Raw genomic sequence first — 22,160 nt, forward strand, 5'->3', positions numbered from 1 at the left:
TTTTCTCAAGCGCTTTATAAGTGCACCGCCTTTTCGGGAGATGCGTACGTTATGCGAGAAACGCCCCCGACGCGAGTCCAGCCCCCTGAGATCCTCCTAGAGTGTCTGGAAAATTCTCTGCCCTTCTATTAGCGGTTGTCAGTCGCCACACTGCACGTAAAGCGTGGACTGAAAGTAACCTACCCCCCCCCCAAAAAAAGCTCTTACTCCACTCCGATTAAAGAGTGACCGGTGCACGACGGATAGCACGTTCTTCTCGCAGCTCGCCGGGAGCTGTAACGTGTGTAGAGATTTGTTTTACTCCCAATAGCATTCACAAGTAAGTACGGCTAGCACCTACGGACGTTAGCTAGCTAGCGCGACGTTAGTTGCCGTCTCGCTGCAGAAGTTTGCCGTCAACGTCCGCGCCCGCCGAAGCCAGCGTTCATTTGTTTTTTATTTATATTTTTTATTTTTGTTGGTCGGTGCAGGAGTAACGTTATTAGGAGGAGGGGTGAAATCTTCGCTCCGCGACGATGACTGCAGAGGAGCAGACGAGTGAAGGACAGCACGCCATCCCGATGGAGGGGGAGGACATCACGCCGAAGAAGGACGGCGGCGTGTTAAAGGTGAGCGGTCTCCGCGGCTCGCGGTCAGCCGGGCGGCTCGAACCCGCTTTAATTGCCGTTCGCTGAGGGCGGCGGCGGCGTTTGGAAGGCCGGTGGTTGACACCCGTCGCGGCGCTGCGCATCTCGCTTCCTTCCGTTGTTCACGTAGCTTAACGGCCTCTAGTTATGGATAATTAGCCGCGTCTAGAAGCTTCTGGAGCTCCTTTCTGTATTCCTAACACACACACACACAAAAAAAATATGCATGCTAATGAAATATTAATATGAATATATCAGGAAACATTTATTGCCAAAAACATCGCCCGTTCATTCACAAAAATGTTTAGAAGGCTTCGCTGAATGACAAATACCAGGACTTGTTTTTTTTTAATCATCTATTCCTCTCGCTTCTGCAGCTGGTGAAAAGGGAAGGAACAGGCGCGGATCTGCCCATGACCGGCGACAAGGTCTTCGTGCATTACGTGGGCACGCTTCTGGATGGCTCTCCGTTTGACTCGAGCAGAGACCGGGGAGAGAAGTTCTCCTTTGAGTTGGGCAAAGGTGCGTCTGGCATCTAACGGAGAGGTTCCCCCCCCACCCCCACCCCCCTCTTATCTGACTTGCACGGCGTCTTTTTGGGTAATCCGTCGTCTTTTGTTGTTGTTTTTTTAGGTCAAGTGATAAAGGCATGGGACATCGGCGTAGCCTCCATGAAAGTGGGGGAGCTGAGCCAACTCATCTGTAAGCCCGAGTACGCTTATGGATCTGCAGGCAGTCCCCCCAAAATACCCCCCCATGCCACACTAGTTTTTGAGGTCAGTGTCTGGGATATCGGGTGACATTGACTGGCCGTCCTATGCCGAAGCGAGTTCCCTGCTGTCATGATACCTTATGGGTGTGTCAAATAATCGTTTATCCTCCTGCACACTTGTAGGTGGAACTGTATGAATTTCGAGGCGAGGACATAACGGAGGATGAGGACGGTGGGATCGTCCGTCGCATGATCACTAAAGGGCAGGGATATTCCAAGCCTAATGAAGGCGCTTCTGTTGACGGTAATGCGCACGACTGTTTCTTTGCCAAAGTTGAAAACGTGAGATTTTACTGTTTGTAATAATGCATCTGATGTTAATCGGTGTCATTTATTTAGAAATGGAGATGGTGGTCTACTTTCCTAAGCGTCAACCAACGAGTCAATATGTTTTTGTTTGTGATCAGATTAAGTCATACATTTATTTAAAAAAATTGGTTACGTTAAGGCCGGTAGGCAATGGTAGATCATGGTAAGCTGATACATGCGGTTGACCTGTTTGATGCCCATGTGATGAACCCAAAATGTATCTTCCGAGTTTGAAACATTCACCTAGTGTAGGCTCTAAAAGTGGATCTACACATTTACTTTCATCCTTCCTGCAGAGGCCAGAGTCGCCATGTATTTTTTATTACCATTAAAAAGTTATGGTAATATACGTGGTAGCTGGGATGATGCATCATTGCCACGTTTTCTGTTCACCTCACAAGCACCGAGACAAAGAGCAAATTGTACTCCAGACATCAACATTCACAATCTACAAAAATCCATACTGAAATTAGCATAAACTGGACTTGCTGGTTTGAAATGAACCGCCTGTGTATCCCTGCGGTACGTGCTGCAACACGCCAAACAATGCACGCTTCTGCTCGCAAAGTGCGGACCGATAAGTCACGTTTGGCAGGAATTTGTGTTTCTAACACATGAGCATATAAATTACTATTTGAAGAATTTAGCCTATTTTTACACTACCGTGAACGCTGGCACTTACTGCAGTCCATTGTAACAACGGGCAACAAATTCAGTCTACGTCCATATCAGAAAGAAATGCGCATGTGTTGATTTCTAAAATCCTCTGAAGTTCAAATGGGATTTCTTTGCTGTATTAAAATAATTCTGTTTTTTTTTTAATTTAACAAAACAATATTTAGATTTAAATGTTTTTAAATATCACTTATCCTCTTTTGCAATCAACCCCCGAAACTGAATCCACTGCATTGCACAAGTTACGTTGCAGGTCATTTAGCTGACGCTTTTATCCAAAGCGACTTGCATTACATTTTTAACCCATGGCGTTTTACATTTTTTCCCGGGGAGCAATTAGGGGTTAGGTGTCTTGCTCAGGGACACTTCGACATGGAGGAGCCGGGGTTCGAACCGCCAACCTTGCGGTTCCCGGCGTACCCTCTCTACTCCTGCGCCACGTCGGCCCAAGTCCCACATATCTGAATTATATATATATATATTTTTTTTAACCCCGTTCAGTAACTGTTGTGGGTTCCTGCGAGGGACGAGTGTTTGATGAGAGAGAGCTGAAGTTTGAGCTCGGCGATGGCGAGGGCCTGGGCTTCCCGGTCGGCGTTGAGAAGGCGATCATGGCTATGGAGCAGGAAGAGGAGGCCCTCTTCTATATGAAGCCCAAGTATGATCCAATATACAGTGTTTGAATGCATTTTCTTCTTATCGGTTTGTTTTACTTAGCTCAAACTGAATTGTTACATTTTATTGGGCTTGCGTTTAGCAAAATGTATAACCGGATTTCTAAGTAAAAGAATTATGCAACTTGAGGGCAATAAGACTATTGTAGTGTTAATAGTGCGTAGTATGTTGGTAGCATCAAAGTATTCTATCTTTTGCAATGCTGTCTTTCTTTAGAGCGCACTCTCATACCAAGAGTAATAATTCTGTTTTGTTTTTTTCCTGATTTGTAGATATGGCTTTGGGAATGAAGGCAGTGCCAAGTACAACATTCCTGGCGGAGCAACACTCCAATACAAAATCAAGCTGACGGCTTTTGAGAAGGTAAACTGATCCGATGAACACAACTAGGCTTTAGTTTTCTGACTGCGTGTCACTTGTGTGTTGCACCTTTTTTTTTGCGATTCATTTTTTTTTAATTTGTTAGGCTAAGGAATCGTGGGAGATGAACACTGCCGAGAAGCTGGAGCAGAGCCGCATTGTCAAAGACAAGGGAACCCAGTATTTTAAGGTGAGCGGTAAGGCCCCTTAAAAAGCCCACGGCTCTGAAGATTCTTCTCAAGTCGTGGCACCTTTTCGTGTTCTCTGAACTTCTTCCACGTGCTCCAGGAGGGAAAGTACAAGCAGGCGTCGGTGCAGTACAAAAGGATCGTGTCGTGGCTGGAACACGAATCTGGGTTGTCCGAGGAAGACCAAGAGAAGGCAACCGCCTTGCAATTGGCCGCACACCTGAATTTGGCCATGTGCTTCCTCAAACTACACGAGCCGAATCAAGTCCTAGAAAATTGTGACAAGGTATTTAATGTCTAACACAATTGAACAGTTTGTGAACTATTATTCAGTATTTGGGAGCGTTAAAGACTCGCTGGGTAAATTCTTTTCCAGTTTAGTATAATACTTTAAACGTATGTTTATATGGTGCTCTGCTTTACGACGTTAAATGCGGTAACATTTCTCTGTGCTCTGTTGGTAATTGTAGGCTCTGGGGTTGCAAGCATCTAATGAGAAGGCTTTGTTCCGAAGGGGAGAGGCACTGTTTGGTATGAAGGAGTACGACAGAGCGAGAGATGACTTCCATCGGGTGGTTCAACTCTATCCTGCCAACAAGGCTGCCAAGAGTCAGGTATAATGCCGTGGGTCTTGAAGGGTGATTCCTTTCACATCGGGCCTTATTTTACACATTTTGGTTTGTTTCTAAATACAAATAAACAGTTTTTTTGTTGAGAAATCCAGCTATACTTTTTGTTAGTACAACATGCATAGCGAGATGAGTATTTAAGGTGTGCGCTCATTTGCATTGATAAGCAGGTTGTGAAATTACCGGTCTTAATTACCTCCTGGTTGCAGAACTTCCCTTTTTACTGTGACAACTATGCTAACAGGTTAGAGCAGCCGCACCGCCTGTGAAGATTCAACAGGTTGCTTATTGACTTCCTACTGTAAACGTAACACTTTTAACTACACGGTCTTTGTGTCACAAACCTAAAACTAAATTGCTATTTATTTATTTTTTTCGCAAATGTTTTTTTAACTTTTTTTTTATTTCCAAAATTAATGTTAAATTTAATTTTGGCAAATCAAACTTAATTTAGGAAAATGGGCTGGCGGAACGTAACGGGCCAGTTTGAAAGTATTCATATATACCGTTTAACTCGAGTCAAAGTGGTCTTCGATTAGTGATGTCTGGCCAGTGCAGGGAAAATCTGAAGACTGTTGTCCCTGAAATACAGTTGTGACCTTGTACATTATGTTCTGTCAGGTGAGTCTCTGTCAGAAACGTATCAAGGAGCAGCATGAGAAGGACAAACGCATCTATGCCAACATGTTCCAGAAGTTCGCAGATAGGGATTCAAAGGTAACGCCTTGTGTTTTTTCTAAAACAACCACTAGGGGGTGGGACACGCATGTTTTTTTTTTTTTTAAATCCCTGTTATATTTTCTTTTTTCCTCTTTGTGAACAGAAAGAAGCAGACAATGTGAAGAGCGATGGCAAGACGAGCGGCGATGACGGCATGGAAGTTGAGAACGGAGAAAAGGAAGTTGCCAGTGACTCAAAGGCGTAGATAGACACGAGCAGACGGTTCATCTGCTTCAGACTTTTGTAACTTCAGCTATTTGTGTTTTTGTGCGTGTGTTTACGTGCGTGTGCGTGCGTGTGCGTGCGTGCGTACCAGCCCATCAACGAGTGCACCGGCTTAAGGAGCGTCTTCGCTGGCTTTCTGTGTCCCCGGGTTCTATTGCTTTGGTGGGTGGGGCTTCTCCAGCTGATGGCAGCATTCAAGGTGGTTTTAATAAATGAATAGTGTGCCACGACGTCCCCCCCTGATCCCCCTCAACCCAACAGCTTTGAACAGTGCATGCGTTTTTTCGGTAGGATAAAAAGTGCATCCAAGTGTTAATGCAGAATTTCACCCGTTAAGGGCTAGACCATTCATCTCGCTCAACCCCCCCCCTTTCCCCCCCCGCCCTTCATGTTTTCTGCCATCCATCGAACACTCCTCACGGGGATACTGATCATGATGATGGTTGTGTGTATTTGTTTTGTGTCTGAATGTGAGCGCGACTGAGTCCTAAAGTACGTATGTAGCACCACTGTGGATAGGTGGAGTAATACGAAGTTAGCCTGGAATAGCTGTTGAACTTTGAACTTTCCTCTCGATCTAAAGATGGCACTCCTCCGTAGCCCCCGGGTTCCATGACCGTTTACCTTTTACCTTGGAAATATTGACTTTGTACTTTTTCCCGGTGTTGTGCTTCTGACTTTTGTTCTAAAAATTATAAACCATGACTTTAACTGGAATATGTGGATTTTAAAGCAGCTACAAATGGAATGAATTACCCTGTCCTGGACACACTTAAGTAATAAAACAGTTGGTCTTAATGTACTGTCAAAGAAGTAGATGAATGCATGTGTGCTTGTACAGCCAATCGAAATCAGGCTGTGGAAGACTGTATGCCACAACACGAATACGAGCCCTGTGAGCCCCTGTAGGACAACTGGTCTGTGGGTGTTCTGTGTTGAGCTTATCTTTGTCTTTTGGAAGGTTTGAAAGAAAGATGTAATAAATACCTACAATTTGATACTGTATGACATTTTTTGACTTTTCTTTTACAATTTCCTGCACATAAAATCTGGGAACTCTTCTCCACAGAAGCAATTAATTCAGCCAAGCCGTTTACACACACACACACTCCAATTTTAGCTCCGGGTGTGAATTCATTGGATAGACTTACATCCCAATTTTGAAGCCGCACCAAATTGCTTTCTACTTGAGCAGAAGATGGCTTAAAAATAATTCTGTTCACAAAATGTGATTTAAATTGTCTCTGCATTTCTATTATGGAGGAGCATGTGTATTGTGAAAAAGACCTCCAATGTGATGTGTTTTTGCAGTTTTAAGATCACACCCAGTGTTTACCTGCAGCTGTCCGGACGTCTGAGTCATATTTTCCAAGGTCAAAACGGATCTGATCTGATCCTTCAGCCCTCACACAGGGACACAGGTGTCGGTTTACGGATGTGCATTCTCTTCTGTGTGATAAGCGCTCAGCACTGTTTATCGGTTCATTTTAGGTGGGACATTTTCTTTGTTGTGAGGGTGTCGCCTCTTGGTGTGCCTTTGCTTTGTGACGAAAAGTATTATCCCAGATTCGTCTTCTGGACTGTGGGTGAGTGCAGAGCGCAGTCGTCAAATCGGAGGATTGGCAGTTTGATCCCAGATCCTGCTAAACCCGTGTGTCGATGTGTCCTTGGCCAAGACAAACAACCCCAACACTGCTCTTGTAGCTGTGACTACAGTGTGAATGCTAGTTACTGATGGGCAGGTGGTGCTGTGTGGTAGCTGCGGTCACCAGTGTGTGAATGACGTGAAATGTTAATGTGCTTTGAACGGTCGAAAGTCTAGGAAACCATTTACCATTGTCTCTGCCCTCCCATTCATTTTCAGTGGAGCAGCTCCAAAATTGATGACATCCAAGGCTTGACACTGCTTGAACTTTGCATGGCCGTGGAAATAATTCATTGTCTTTCTTTATTTGGGTGGTGGTGCCCTTTAGTAAAAGCTATTTTGATTGAGGATTGGGAGATCACATGGTTTACACTCAGATGGATGTCTTACCTCTCAGTAATCAAACGTCCTTATCCTATTTACTCAGGTGGAAAAAAAAATATATATATATATATATACTTTTTTTAAATATACTCTTTTTATTAGTACATTTCATTTACCAAAGGCGATTTTTTGTATATATTTCTCACACTGTATTATGCGGGATTATTATTATTATTATTATTATTGCATGCAGCGTGGCGGGCTGCAGCCAGGCTCAATGAGCCGGAAACATGACTACTACCAGCAACAGGTACACATCCAGGTAAATAATGGCGGGTGATGCTCATGTATTCATACATGTCAAGCTAGTTGTAAACAAGTTGGTGTTTCCGATATTTTATTTCAATACAAAGCATTCAGTGGCTAAAATGTTTGAGCAAACACACAGATTGTGCGTAGACAGCAAAAGTATATATCAGTTATAACATTTTACTTTAACATACAGTCAAATTAAGATATTCAGTCACGGGATAATTTTTCAAAACAAATTTAAATGACGCTTTTAATCTGAAGGCAAACACGTTTCACTTCCGCTCTTTTTCCCCTGCATCTTCTGTCTCCTCCACGTCCTTATAAGAGTGGTCTTGAGGTAAAACCGGTGTCAGATCCCGTCGCTCGTCCCTTCTCCGTGTGCCGTGCCGTGCCGTGCCGGACTGCCGGTTGCTCCGGAGGATTTAGTTGGATGACCTCGGGTGCTCGGTTGAGAGGGTGCTCGGTTGACACCAGCGGCTCCCCGGGGTCATGGAGGGACCAGAGACCCCCCGGGAACACACGCAGCGCGCCCGGTAGCGCTCAGCGGCTGAGGAGCAGCGGACGACAAAGACGGGGGAGGGGGCGACCCGACGGATCACACGGGCCGGGGACAAGTGTTCACTATGATCGCGGCATTTTTTCCCACGAAGATTTTGGTGCGCAATCGCAAACATCTCGCGTTCGCCGCTCTCCTGACGCTCGGGGCCGTGGCCGTCTACCAGCAGATGGTCGCTGCGAAAGCGTGGAGCAACAATGCGAGTAAGTGTGCGGTCGCCGGCCAGAAACTGTCACCATAAGTTTCTTCAAAGCGTGTAATCGTGTAATGCACCATTTAGACTGAGCTTGGATCTAAAAAAAAGACACCTGTATTAAGACACCTGTACTAAGCATTATGTAAAGCAATGTGTCGCTTAATACGGAGTAGCACCAATCTCGGGAAAAAAAACGTGCGGTTCATTGTCAAACTCACATAAGCGCAGTTCAATATAAATGTATTTCACATCTTTTGGTTTCCCTGAATGAAGAACTGAGTGCTGAGGTATGGGTCTCCTAGAGACCGAACAACACACCTTTCTACATGAAATAAAAGACTCTGGAAATGAAAAGTGGCATTAATAAATAAAAGTACCATGAAATAATTAAATGTATTTAATATTTATTTATTTATTGCCTCATTTATTTATTTCATGATGTATTTCAAATGCATATTTCACATTATTCATTTATTTAATTTTGACTAAAACGGCATTCCATATCTACGGACACTCGGCAGGTAAACAGCACGTGCATTGCTTGCTGCCTGCAGAGAATACACAGACTAATATTGTACTTTTTAATGCAAGTTCGTCGTTGATGCTTCATTTTGTGGAAAAAAAACCCTATATTTTAATTACAAGGCTGCAGGTCTCGTGCTTTTCCTTCATGTGGAAATTACTTTACAATGGGCGGTTTTATTACTGGTCAAGGAATGTAAACAATTCACTTTGTTTTGCTCGCTGTCTCTTTTTCTACCCAGCTCTGACAGCTGACTGTCCCTGTCACACTCGAGAGTGCTCTTTGTTCATTTTCTTCCCAATAGTTGTGCAAAACAAAATAAGCATTGACAAGAAAAGAAAAGTCCTCAGTTTCAGTCCGTTAGTTAATCAGTTAATAAGCCTTGATGTTACTGGTGTTTTGAATTTATGTTACAAAAACTAAACGTCTCTGGTACAAAGTACAAAGGAAGGACAGGAGGTGTTCTTTATTCTTTATAAACTTCACTCTGAAATGATATAAACATTTTATAAACCAATTTATTTTCAGGGACGGATATTAATGACTTGAAATTGTGGAAAAATAACGGAACAAATTGTCTGTGCTCTGAGCAATATTGTGACAAATAGGAAACAAACGAGGGGTAAGTAGGAAAACTATGTCTGTCCCGACCGGATACAAATGTTCCTTCTCTTCCTTTTCTTAACTGCAACGCTAGAATTCTCCGTGTTGCCAACATGGGCGCATGTCTGAAGAGTGTGTGCTTGGAGAGCTCCACCCTGGTGATAATGACAGCCTCTGCTGGCTCTGTCATCCCAATCCACTCGCTGACACCACGAGCTCACAAAAAACAACAACCCAGGACCTACTTTTACAAAATGCACTCTATAATTTGAAAGATGGCTGAAGAGGTTAGAAGGAAAGCATTTTTCTTCATCTGCTAAGCTAGAGATTTTTGCCTGAAACGCGAGTGCCACATAATAGCATTGCAGCCCGGGAGTAAGAGGAGTTACTTTCAGTGGTCATAAAGGTTGAAGTGGAACAGCCGGTGGTGGGTAGGACCATTTGAGACACTCGGCTTCATTGTTTGCCCGGTACAAGAGATAATCATTTGTTTTTTTTGAAGGAGTGGTTGATTTTATCACTAGTTGGTCATTCATACACATGGGCTACATGTGTGCTTCCTCTTACAAATCCCCACTTCAAATGTGCAATGCCACTAGCCTCATGAAGCAAATCGAGACAATAGAACACATTTTGGTTTGAATGCAGTCAGGAAAAAAACACAACCCATTTCCCCATGTTGGGAATTAACACATTTCTTTCTTTCAGACCATCAGAAGCGACGTTGTGACCCAGTTTGTTCATCTGTGCACAGTAAAAGCATATTTGCCTGATCGCCTTACCTTTCCTCCCACTTGCTCACAGGTATGAATCCCAGCGGGAGCAGCTGGAGGGGAGCCGTGTTTAACCAAACGGTAAGGGCGGTTTGTGGAAAAATAAGTCATGGCGGAAAATATGGTGATGCTTTCGTGCAGAAACGGGTAAAACGTGTCTGTGTGTGTGTGTGTGTGTGTGTGTTTCAGGTCAGAAGTCACCCTGGACCAGACTCCGAGGAGAACTCAGCTGTTGGGAGGTCCGGCTACACTCCACATCCCTGGAAACCAGAGGTGTGTGTTTGTTTTCCCTCTTTTGAACTACGAATAACCCGCCCGGGCTTGCCCAATTTCCTCCCACCTCAGTGCGCGTGCCTCTGCACACAGTGTGTTTCCTGCAGCGGGGTCGGCTTCAGTAGCCTCTGTCATCAGCGCTGTGCTTTGTTCCATTTCCTGCACCTTATGTTTCGCTTTTGGGGGAAGCCCTTGTTGTATCTGGCAATCTTGCATTATAATATTTTAATAGTTCCACAAAGCGCTCACCCAAAAAGGATTGGGTGTTATGAAAGTAACATTTCTGTCTGTTACTTGAAACTGTGCAAGATGCGGTCACAAAACTGCACGTGTGTAGCTGAGATCAAAATAAATGTTACGTTAAAAGAAGGTCGCTTGAATTAAGCTGGTGAGAAATGGGGAAGGGGTCATTACGCAAGATGGTTTTTAGTATTTTATACTGTTTATTATAGTGTCATCTCTGTAATGTCTCTCATTAGATTTGACTTTTTTATGTTATAAAACACTTCAAGTTGTAGTGTATAATTAATTTAATCAGCTAAAACTATTGATTCAATCGTTTATGCCACCTATTATTTTTTCGCTATTTTATTTCTTTACAAAGTCAGAAAGTAGTGAAACGTACTCTCACAGTTTTCCATGAAGTCCATGGGGTTGTAACAATGACCCTTTAGAAGTCCCTTAAATGTTAAGGCTTTCACAGATTAAGCACTCTTGCCAATTGGAGGGGATGGAATGAGAAAACGGTGCAGCAGAGCCGTAGCTGAATAAACATATTAAGCTTGACAGTAATTTAGCTTCCATAAGTCAAGTGGCCTTTGATCACAGCCAACAAAGATAAAGAATCAAACGATTACGAGCATGTGAAGCGCATTGGGTCATGAACCTCAGAAACCAGGGTCATGACAACGTTTTACTGACCTTATGCTGACATTTTGTGAACTACTTCAATGGAATCACCGAGGCTTTGGCGCTTCCATGCATCACTCAATTCAGCATCCACCGCACACGCGTCAGACAGCGGGGCAACCTGCGCCTCACTGTTTCCCACCGACTTAGATTCAATCAATTGATGATCAATTGGACAGTGGTTTCTACTGTCACCCATTTCCTGTGCGACAGGAGAAGAAAGGTTTCCTTCTTCTGCCTGCGTGTGAATATGTATTAAGTTGAATGGGATCCCCATCAACTACAGCATTGCAGCAGCTATTCTTCCCGGGGTTCACGAAGCAGACGTAGTGAGTGTGCATGGATTACCGGGGTGCCACAAGAGCACAGGCGAGAAAAGCTCCCAAAATACAGATCGGCGTTGTGTTCCAAACTTCAAACATCCCCTAAAAGATCCGTTTACCTAAATAAAGAAAGTAAATGACCTCCATTTGTTTCAAAGTACAAATTTGTCAATTATTTCAGATGAATTGGTTTCTATGAAGTTAAATAGTTGTTTGTAGTGTAGTTTAAATGATGTTCTGAGCTCTACAACTCTCCTCAACTAAGCCAATAAACTAAACCCCAACTCTGTGCAGCTTCATTGTCCCACTGCCGACTAACCGCAGCACAAACGGACGTCACTCTCTGTTTACCTTCTGCAGTACACGGGACGGGCTAATCTGCACGTCTTTGAGGACTGGTGTGGCAGTTCTACAGCTGACCTCCGCAAGAACCCGCACTACCCTCTGTATCCTCATGTGAGTCACCATTAATTGCCATTCATTATACCCAACTGATGATTTAGGCTGGTGGCACTGTAGCTGAAGGCATGGAATCGTTGGCCAGTGTACTACTTTGATCCCAGAAGGAAACGTCTTTGCAACTATTGGAAGGATTGCCATTCAAATTTTGTACAGGAGTGCATTCGTCGTGCAAAAAGACATCCCTGCACACAAGCCTTATCCCACACACACACACACACACACACACACACACACACGGTTGTTTTCACTCGGAGCTACATTCTACATCTGCACGCTAGATCCTTGTGTCCCTGGACTCGAGATGTAGCCTCACATTGAGTAAACATCATGTCTTATTCTCAAAGTCCAGGACTACGGTGCAGAAGTTGGCCATCTTTCCTCAGTGGACCGACTACGGAATCCGGATATTTGGTTATCTGCATCCATATACTGATGGTTCAACATTTACTTTTTCATCTTTTTTTCCAGTCGTGCATGCATGCTGTATGCTTCCCTTAGTCCGTCTCTTCTAACCTCCCATTTCCTCTCCGTTTCTCAGGAGAGTTTCTGTTTGCTTTGAGCTCTGATGACAACTCTGAGTTTTGGCTCAGCACAGATGACTATCCGCTGAACTTGCAGCTGTTGGTATGGGTTGGGAAAGTACGTATTGTCGACTGTTATCTTCTCAATCGGCAGTGAGCATTTTCTTCATACCTCAAACTGTAATATTTGTTGGACTTTGTTCTTCTAGACCGGCACAGAATGGTCAGCCCCGGGCGAGTTTGAGAAGTATGCCAGTCAGACCTCCAAACCGGTTCGGTAAATTCCCACTAGCCTAAATTGTACTGATGAATCAACAGTTAATAACCGCACTGTGAATAGATGAACGGACAGTATTGTTTGTTTTGTGTAATTAACCCGAGGATCAGGATCAGAATCAGAGGCATCACAAAGTGTAGCGATACTATTGTTGTCGGGCACAGCGGTGTTTGTCGACTATATGATAACTCGCACAGCCAATCATAATCCAGGACCTGAAACAACTGACAGTGGTATCTACCTCGGACAACATATCACAATTCAACTTCAAATCACTGCAACATATCAAACAATAAAACAACAAAAAACGCCCAATTTTATAATATCTTATTTGTCAGATCTTTTTCCGCCCAATCTGTCCCTTGCAAATTCCCTCCTTTTTTTCTGTGCAAGACTAAATTGCAATAGTATCGCTTGAATTAAAACCCAAAGGATTTATGTTTGAAAATGAAAACAATGCCCTTCTGGGAATCCAAACTTGCGCTGTCACTTGCTGGAAATTATTAGATAAGCATTGGTTGCTATTGCAAAGAAATACTGTTCACATGCTGGAAAGATTCGTCACACTGTGTGGGTGTAGATTACCGTAACGTAAAGATATTTTCTGACCTACATGATGTAGAATATAGAATGTGGTGACTTGACAGCAGCGAGAGAAAATTATCAGCAGGTATCAGCAATTATCGTCAACACACTGTTTATGTGTAGCCTGGTGGCCTTATTCGTGCAGATGATTTAGATTAAAAAAAGATTTCCTCAAATATCTATACATGTTTTGACACTTTTATCAGTGAATAAATAACATTACTTTTCATTACATGTGATTTAGCTGAGGCTTTTATCCAAAGCGACTCACAATAAGTGCATTTCAACCATACGAATAAATTAAAGAGCAGCTAAGCCAGAAACCAGAACCTTCCCAGACTCTTAATGTAACATGGTTGTATTTATTTGTAGAACAAAGCAGTTTTGGTTGTGTCAGATGAGACTTATTGTAGTTCTGAATGTAAACTTGCTTGACAGGCTGTCTGCTCAGAAGAAGTACTTTTTTGAAGTTATCCACAAGCAAAACGGGAAAGGGACCGATCACGTGGAAGTGGCAGTAAGTATTTAAACTCTGCAGATGGAAAATGTCCTCCTCTTCTTTCTTTGTCGCTTTTCACTTTGTCCAAGTTTCATATTATGCATGTGCTCCTTTTCGTATGGAGAATGAGAGACAATGCAGTTCTTTGTGTTCACACAGTGGCAGCTCTTGGACCAAGGCCTTAGGTACAAGGTTATTGGATCCAATGACATCTCCCTCTATGTTGGTAAGAACAGAAACCCACTTAATTCTCGTTATTACCTGTTATTATAATACACCGTTCAGTGAATTCACTGAGGTCAGGTCAAATCTCTATCCCGTGTCCCATAATGCCAAACTGGTATTATTTTACAAACCTACATCTCAAGTCAAGTGGTTTTGGTTTCCAATAAAAGCACACTTGACTTATTCTGGTACGTTGTGGCTTCGTCCGTCAGACGAGTCTGCCTTGCTGATGAGTGACGTGGCCCACATACCACAGACGGCTGCAAGTCTCCAGCACATCCCCTCAAAACAGCCGACCGGTGCTGCAGACATGCTGAGGGAAGACCCGCGAGACACTCTGTACCAAGGTGAGAGACATCGCTCTCTTCTTCACCCCGCAGCATTGGAAATCCCCTTGTCATAGATTTCCCACGACAGTTTGCAAGTGTTTTGCAACCTTTTTTCTCACGCTGAATGCACAAGTTAATTGTAACTCAAATCTGTGTGTTGTGTTTGTCTGCAGTGCCTTTGTTAAACAGCGCGTTTGTAGAAGATGTCCTTCCTAACTGCTTTTACAAACCCAGCTACACATTCAAAGACTTTCCTCTCCTGCGGTACCAAGGACTGCAGAGTGTATGTATTTATATCGATCTGTTTCTCACTGTTGGAAAGACTAATTACAGGCAGGGTTGTGTAAATTGTATGTAAAAAATGCTGCGAGTGTGACCCCACATGTTTTGACCATGCCTTTTGTACAGATTAAACCAAAACGGATAGACAGTTAGTGATATTTAGAAGATAATTGGAATATCTTTTACATCTTCTTGCAGCCATGCAAGATATTTCTCCGTTTCCTATATTCATGTTGAGCAACGCTAGTCAGCTGTTGCTTCATATGTGTGGACAGATGCGAGAGTGGTGTCTTCTCAACCAAAAACACTCTTAGTTTAAAAAGGATTGGATTATCCACCTTATTTTGCCTCAATTCCCAAATCTGCCATCTATCCAAAAGAAGGCGGTATGTCCTGTTCTTACCTCGACACTTGTTTGATATATTACAGTCAGGTCCATAAATATTTGGACATGGACACATTTTTCATTATTTTGGCTCTGTACACCACAACAATGGAGTTAAAATGAAAAAATGATGATGATGCTTTAAAAAGATGTGCTTTAAGTGCAGACCTTCAGCTTTAATTTGAGGCTATTTACATCCAAATCGGGTGAAGGGTGTAGGAACTACAACAAATTCAAATGTGGCCACCCTCTTTTTAAGGGACCAAAAGTAATTGGACAATTGGCTGCTCAGCTGTTCCAAGGTCAGGTGTGTGTAATTCCCTCATTATATTCCATTTACAAGGAGTAGATAAAAGGTCTAGAGTTCATTTCAGGTGTGGTATTGGTGTTTGGAATCCGTTGTGGTCAACTCTCAATATGAAGTCCAAAGAGCTGTCGCCATGAGTGAATTAGAAAAATCGGGAAAACAAAACCGTCAGAGAGATAGCAAACACATCAGCTGTGGCCAAATCAACGGTTTGGTACATTCTTAAGAAGAAAGAACGCACCGGTGAGCTCAGCAACACCAAAAGACCCAGAAGAACAAAAGAACACTCTCCAGGAAGGAGGTGCATCTGTGTCAAAGTCGACAATCAAGGGAAGACTTCACCAGAGTAAATACAGAGGCTTCGCCACAACATGTAAACCATTGGTGAGCCTCAAAAACAGGAAGACCAGATTAGAGTTTGCCAAAAAACATCTAAAACAGCCTGTACAGTTCTGGAAGAACATCCTATGGGCAGATGAGACAAAGATAAACTTGTACCAGAATGATGGAAAGAGAAGAGTATGGAGAAGGAGAGGAACTGCTCATGATCCAAAGCACACCACCTCATCAGTGAAGCACGGTGGAGGTGGTGTTATGGCGTGGCCGTGTATGGCTGCCAATGGAACTGGTGCCCTTGTATTTATTGATGATGTGACTGCTGACAAAAGCAGCAGGATGAATTCGGAAGTGTTTCGGCCAATATTCATATTCAGCCAAATGCTTCACAAGTCATTGGACGGAGCTTCACAGTCCAGGTGGACAATGACCCGAAGCGTACTGCGAAAGCAACCAAGGAGTTGTTTAAGGCAAAGAAGTGGAATGTTCTGCAATGGCCAAGTCAAATCACCTGACCTGAATCCAATTGAGCATGCATTTCACTTTCTGAAGACAAAACTGAAGGGAAAATGCCCGAGAACCAGCAGGAACTGAAGGCGGGGAGGCCTGGCAGAGCATCACCAGCGACGAAACCCAGCGTCTGGTGATGTCTATGGGATCCAGACTTCAGGCTGTCATTGACTGCAAAAGGATTTTTAACAAAGTATTAAAAGTGACAATTAGATTTATGATCATATTCATTTGTCCAATTACTTTTGGTCCCTTAAAAACGGGGTGGCCACTCATGGATTTGTTGTAGTTTACAACACCGTTCACCTGATTTGGATGTAAATGCCCTCAAATTAAAATGAAATTTGTGATGAAAAATGCGTCAATGTCCAAATATTTAAGGACCTGACTGTATATCATACAAGGTGTCATGAGTCATCTGCGAGCTGCCATGAATGCTTTAACAGCATGTCATTTCATTACATCACCGTAGGTGCACTTGTCCTACGTCTACCCCAGCGACTACACCAGACTCTCACACGTTGAGACAGAAGACAGCTGCTTCTACCCCAAGAATCTGCAGTACACCAAGAGGTGGGACACAAATACCTATTTGTGCGCAGGCAGGAGTGTGAGACCAACATCTATGTTAAGGAAATTAAAATAAAAACACAATAACGAGACAGTAAACATTCATTATATGACAACCACATCAGCTGCAGCACAGCGACAGCATTCAGGCAGCACAATAATAACATAAATCTGTGGTTCTAATGTAAAAGCAGGATGATTAACTTTACATAATTGTGTGTTTTGTCCTCTTGTCTTCAGGTTCAGATTTTCTAGATACATGAGACTAGACCTTCCCAATGTGCAGGACATATCCAACAAAAGACAAAAAGTAAAAAATAAATTGGACAGGGAGCAGCATAAAGGAAATGAATCGCCAGCAGTCGCGTCTGAGCAGCTCGATAAACAACATCATCTGCAGAAGGATCCTAAAGTGAACCGTAATCAATCCCAGAGACTGAAAGACTCAAGGCTTAAGCCCTTAGAAAGTGATTCTCCTCGGCCTGAAAACAACACCGTGGCCAAAGGGGAGAGGGTTGTATCTAAGCAAATGGGCCTCCAGCCAACCACCGCCATGCATTTTACCCCTCCCAAGAGAGCCGTCGGCCGCCCTTTATCAAGGCGAAATCAGGGGGGCACATATAACAGTAAAGTGAGAAATAGGGCGAAAGTGAGAAAAAAAAGGTCTCCAGTTGTAGAAAAGAGAATCCACAGAACTGGCACTGATGTCAACTGGAACCAGACCTTCCAGATCAGCTACCTGAAGCACCAGGCGCATCGATCGGACCGGATCGACCTGCGCTGCAACGTCACAGGGAACCTGCTTCTCCAGTCCAGTGGTGCTCTGACCGTGGTCAAAGCTTTCATGCGACAGCTGAACAACAAGCACCACGGGTAAGAATGTGGAGCATCCCCACACAACACTGGTACCTGTTTTCCCCAAATTCCTTTCCCTTTTCTTGCATTCTTGCAACCGCTCGGATGTCTCATTGGACTCCTTAGGAGGGGGGGGGGGGGGGGGGGGGGTTTGACACATTTCATCATGTTTTCTTTTATTCTCTCTTTCCTCCTAGACAATTTACGTTGGTGCGCGTTGTTAACGTGATGAAGCGCGTGGACGTGGTCCAGGGAGGCCGCTACCTTCTGGAGCTGGTGCTGAAGGACGTGAACGGCCAGCTGCGCCGCCTGTCGCGCTACGTCTACTATCCGATTAGCCACGGCAGGCAAAACGGCCAGGACGCACGTATCCAACGACCGGAAACTCAGCCCAAGCTTTGTAACCCGGTGGGCTTCCGGTGGAATCCCCACGCCACCGTTCACTTCGTAGTACCCGGTACGTCCACCTTAAGCTTAATACCGCTGCCAATACCGACTCCTTGGGTTCCTCGGTGCTGTGATGGGATCCTCTTTGCGTGGTGGCTTCTCTTTTACTTTGCTATTCACAAAAGCCTTCATCATCATGGTACTCGGGTGATTCATTTTATTGTAAAATCTTTGGGGGGAGAGCATCGATCTATCTGCGTCCCTTTTTGGTGATTTATGCATGACCTGAACAACTTTGCTTGTCTCTACAATTCCCAGTAAAAAACCAGGCTCGCTGGGTGCAGCAGCTGATTGTGGACATGGAGCAATTGTCCAGAGAAACCGGTGACTCCAACTTCAATCTCATCATCAGTGATTACAGCAGCACGGACATGGACGTGAAGCAGGCTCTGCAGAAATCCTCACTCGTCAGGTGTGTGGTTGTGTACGCATGTTCTTTGAAGTGAATCGAGCCAGTCCAAACTTTCTAAAGCTCGTCATATAATAATATATGTATGTGGAATCGTTCAGGTACCAGTATGTGAGGCTGAGTGGAAACTTTGAGCGTGCGGCTGGTCTCCAAGCAGGTGTTGACCTTATAAATGTGAGTATTGCAACGTCACTCTGCAATTAAGCTTTAAGAGCAAGAGATTTATGTGTGCATAGACTGTTATAATACACCCCTATATATATATATATATATATAAATGTCCCTCATCATCATCTCTCAGGATGACCACAGCATTGTGTTTCTTTGCGACCTCCACGTCAACTTCCCTCCCTTCATCATCGACACCATCAGGAAACACTGCATTGAGGGATACATGGCCTTTGCTCCAATAGTCCTGAGACTGGGATGCGGGGTTACGCGATTAGAAGCCAAAGGTAGACGCAGATACACTATTAACAAATGCAAAAATTGAAACTTTATGGGTTTGGTTTAAAGACATTAGACGCAATTTCAAGCACTTTGTGTCATTTTTGCCTGTACGTTGCCTTTTAAGTATTTATGATTAGACCGTGTATGAGCCTTACAGCATGGTAAATGTGACAGACTGTATTTGTAAGCCGCTTCTTCCAAGCACTCAATGTGCTTTAACACTAAATGTCATTGCTCACCCATTCACACCCATTCATCCACTAATAGCAAGGTCGACCATGCGAGGTACGACCTGCCCAACTAACATGCATACAACATTCATACGGCACAGCCAGAGGAGCTACCTGGGGTAAAACCTCCTGCTCATGGGCACATTGACACGGACTAACGAATCGCCCTTCCTCCGGTTGAAGGACAACCCCGGCTCCCTTTTGCTGTGTGTTACCACGGATACTGTCTCCACCCTGCTCTTCCACTGCTTCTTCGTAGATGTGGGGATTCAGTCTTAAGACGAGTGACCTGTCGGTAGGATGCAAGCAACATTAAACAATGAAAATGTTCCCATCTGCGTTTCAGGTTTTTGGGAGGTCAATGGCTTCGGCCTGCTGGGGATTTATAAGTCAGATTTGGATGCTGTTGGAGGAATGAACACAGAGGAATTCAGAGACCGCTGGGGCGGAGAAGACTGGGAGCTCCTCGACAGGTCGAGCCTCACTCTCTCAATTAGACTTTGTTTGTCTGAAATTGTTTTTCAGTCTATTTTCTGTTTTCATTCAACTTTTAAATCAACAATTTTAAATAGCTATAGTTACCCACTATGTTGCTCTTACTGGCAGTTATAATGGACTCTTGACTTGCACTCACTAGGCTGATTACAACAAGGTCATGCATGTTCTTAGTAAACATGTTTAATATGAATATGCTATGACAATGATTGTCAGAATCATTTATGGAAGGCACATGACAGAGATTATGCATAACAGCTGGATAATACACTTACCTAGAGCAGTCAATTCCAAAGTGTGCACCTAAAGTGGGTCTAAAGTATGACGCTGCAAGATCTAATGGCATGCCTTTTTCTTTTACAGTACATTTAAGTGACTGCCAATTTTTATTGATGTTTCACTACATAAAATACAAGGTGACGTTTAGGTCACCTGGAGTTGTGTGTTGATCTCTTCTAAATCAAACAACAAGCATACTTACTTTTGTAATTTATTGGTTTAGGTTGAATATAAATTAGTTCTTTCTCTTTATATTGATATTGTGGAAACACGAATATGAATTGTAACTAAATAAACTCTCCTCTGCTCTGCTGCAGGATCGTGAACGGCGGGTTGGAGGTGGAGAGGTTCTACTTGAGGAACTTTTTCCATCACTTTCACTCCAAACGTGGCATGTGGAGGCAAACGTCGCCCAGCCACATGTGACCTTGTCACCTGCTCACTGCACCATGACCACGGTTGCCGAGGTTACAATCACGGCAACCAGAGAACGTTAAGGCCGGAGCCTGTTTTCTACTATATGACAGTGATACCTGCTGACCGACAGAATAGAGTTGGATACAGTCTCGGCTTTCTGCAAAAAGATGATCGTCGATAACAAATTACTACTGATTTATATATAGTTTATTTTACTGGCTGTACAGTTGACTGGTGCCAGAGTAATGGTTGATGCAAGCCTTTGACATTGTGATATTGGGAATAAAGGTACAGCCATGTATCATGTCCCAGAGGGACACCATGGTGAGCTGCATTGTTTGCATAAAGGGACAGAACGGATCCAAAGAAAAGTCTTAAATGACGCTCCCAAAGATGTATTCACACAAGTGTCCTATATCATAAAGATCACCACTTTTGCACATGAGTTTTAACTGGGGCGAAAAATCTTTTACGTTGTTTTGTTAAATACACTCCAGATTGGGTACAAAGTAAACACGGCATTATTTGTCAGGTTGTAAATTATGGGAATCTAGTTATTTATTTTATTAATATCTGTAGGATTTTATTTTCATTTGAGTTTAATATTATTTCCAGGAAGGGAAATCAGAAAAGTGTCGCTCAGCTCACTTGTTGAGTGTCCTCCCCCTATTGCCTTCTCTTGTGATGGTTATCCAGTTCTAGTACCTGGATAAGCATGGAGAGCTGTTTTTACACGGTCAGGAAAACCCTTAAGCTGGATAGAATAGTGAGAAACTGAAGGGATTTCCATTATTATGTCATTTAGTATTTTCTCAGAAAGACCGTCGATCATGTTATGTTTGTGTTGCCCGGTGCATTGCAGACAGTTTGGGAATTTGAATCAGTAATGAAATGTCTGAAAACTGAAGAAATGCAATATTGTGAGAATTTCTATCTGTTCTCCCTACATGTACCAAAGATAAATGAATCTTTACATTATTCCTCTTCAGAAGCTATTAAACGTTACAATGTGAATATAACATGAAGGGTTATCTCAATCAATAGTTTCATATTTGTCTGCGCAGTCAGCTTATGTTGATCTACCTGCTGAATCAAATATTTTTCAAAGGAAAAAATTGATACAGTGCAAAATATTGTTTTTACAGTCAACTTTGTTAATACAGATGTTATAGGAAATACATTAAATGCAAGAGGATTTGTGTATTTGCCATATTGTTTTTTATGACTAAAAACATTTTCTGAAAGTTCAGATACCGGTTTAACAAACTTGTTAAAAAAATAGTATATTTTTGAGGCAGGTTCACTTGGAAATAAGGGCAATAAAAATACCACTTTGGTCTACGTTGCTCTGCTGGTGGTTTTGGTTTGTAATACTGAGTTGTTCGTCCACTGCATTAAAGCTTTTGTGTTGGTGTTCGGCCAGAATGCTTTTGTTTTTTTACTACTCCTCAATGTTACTTTTGAATGGTTTTAGATGTACAGTAGCCCCCCCCCCCCCCCCCCCTCTCTGTGCTGAAAGGTCACCTGGGCCTTATTGTACGTTATTGATCTAAAGTGTTAAGTTGTAGGATTGCACCTTGCCTGGTCCACATCCAGGGCGACATATACACACATGACAAAGTTCTCAACACGGTTTGTGGTAGTTTTCTCCACATTAGTTAGTCTCCACATTTC

General features: G+C 43.3%; 2 protein-coding genes across 3 annotated transcripts; both read left to right on the forward strand.

Moving 5' to 3' along the window:
• Positions 1–44: 44 nt before the first annotated feature.
• fkbp4 (FKBP prolyl isomerase 4) lies at positions 45–6,184 on the forward strand. Its single transcript, XM_040162130.2, has 12 exons — positions 45–319; positions 471–608; positions 1,004–1,148; positions 1,260–1,402; positions 1,522–1,642; positions 2,884–3,040; positions 3,330–3,420; positions 3,524–3,607; positions 3,706–3,891; positions 4,076–4,219; positions 4,856–4,951; positions 5,058–6,184. The coding sequence occupies exons 2-12, from the start codon at positions 516–518 to the stop codon at positions 5,157–5,159; spliced, it is 1,362 nt and encodes a 453-aa protein (XP_040018064.2). The 5' UTR covers positions 45–319; positions 471–515; the 3' UTR covers positions 5,160–6,184.
• A 1,351-nt stretch (positions 6,185–7,535) lies between these two features.
• On the forward strand, positions 7,536–21,911 carry b4galnt3b (beta-1,4-N-acetyl-galactosaminyl transferase 3b). Of its 2 annotated transcripts, XM_040163864.2 has the most exons (19): positions 7,536–8,219; positions 10,143–10,192; positions 10,301–10,384; positions 11,977–12,072; positions 12,423–12,513; positions 12,617–12,717; positions 12,809–12,876; positions 13,900–13,978; positions 14,120–14,186; positions 14,398–14,532; positions 14,688–14,797; positions 16,807–16,907; positions 17,145–17,777; positions 17,957–18,216; positions 18,465–18,618; positions 18,717–18,789; positions 18,917–19,070; positions 19,642–19,768; positions 20,387–21,911. In XM_040163864.2, exons 1-19 carry the CDS (start codon positions 8,084–8,086, stop codon positions 20,493–20,495), a joined length of 2,628 nt encoding a protein of 875 aa, XP_040019798.2. In that variant the 5' UTR covers positions 7,536–8,083; the 3' UTR covers positions 20,496–21,911. The 2 variants fall into 2 exon arrangements, 1 of the variants encoding a protein (XP_040019798.2); XR_005710136.2 differs by lacking the exon at positions 18,917–19,070 and having other exon boundaries at positions 7,783–8,219.
• Positions 21,912–22,160: the final 249 nt, after the last annotated feature.

This window comes from Gasterosteus aculeatus, chromosome X (genome assembly GCF_964276395.1).
Source record: "Gasterosteus aculeatus chromosome X, fGasAcu3.hap1.1, whole genome shotgun sequence".
Taxonomy (NCBI): Eukaryota; Metazoa; Chordata; class Actinopteri; order Perciformes; family Gasterosteidae; genus Gasterosteus; species Gasterosteus aculeatus.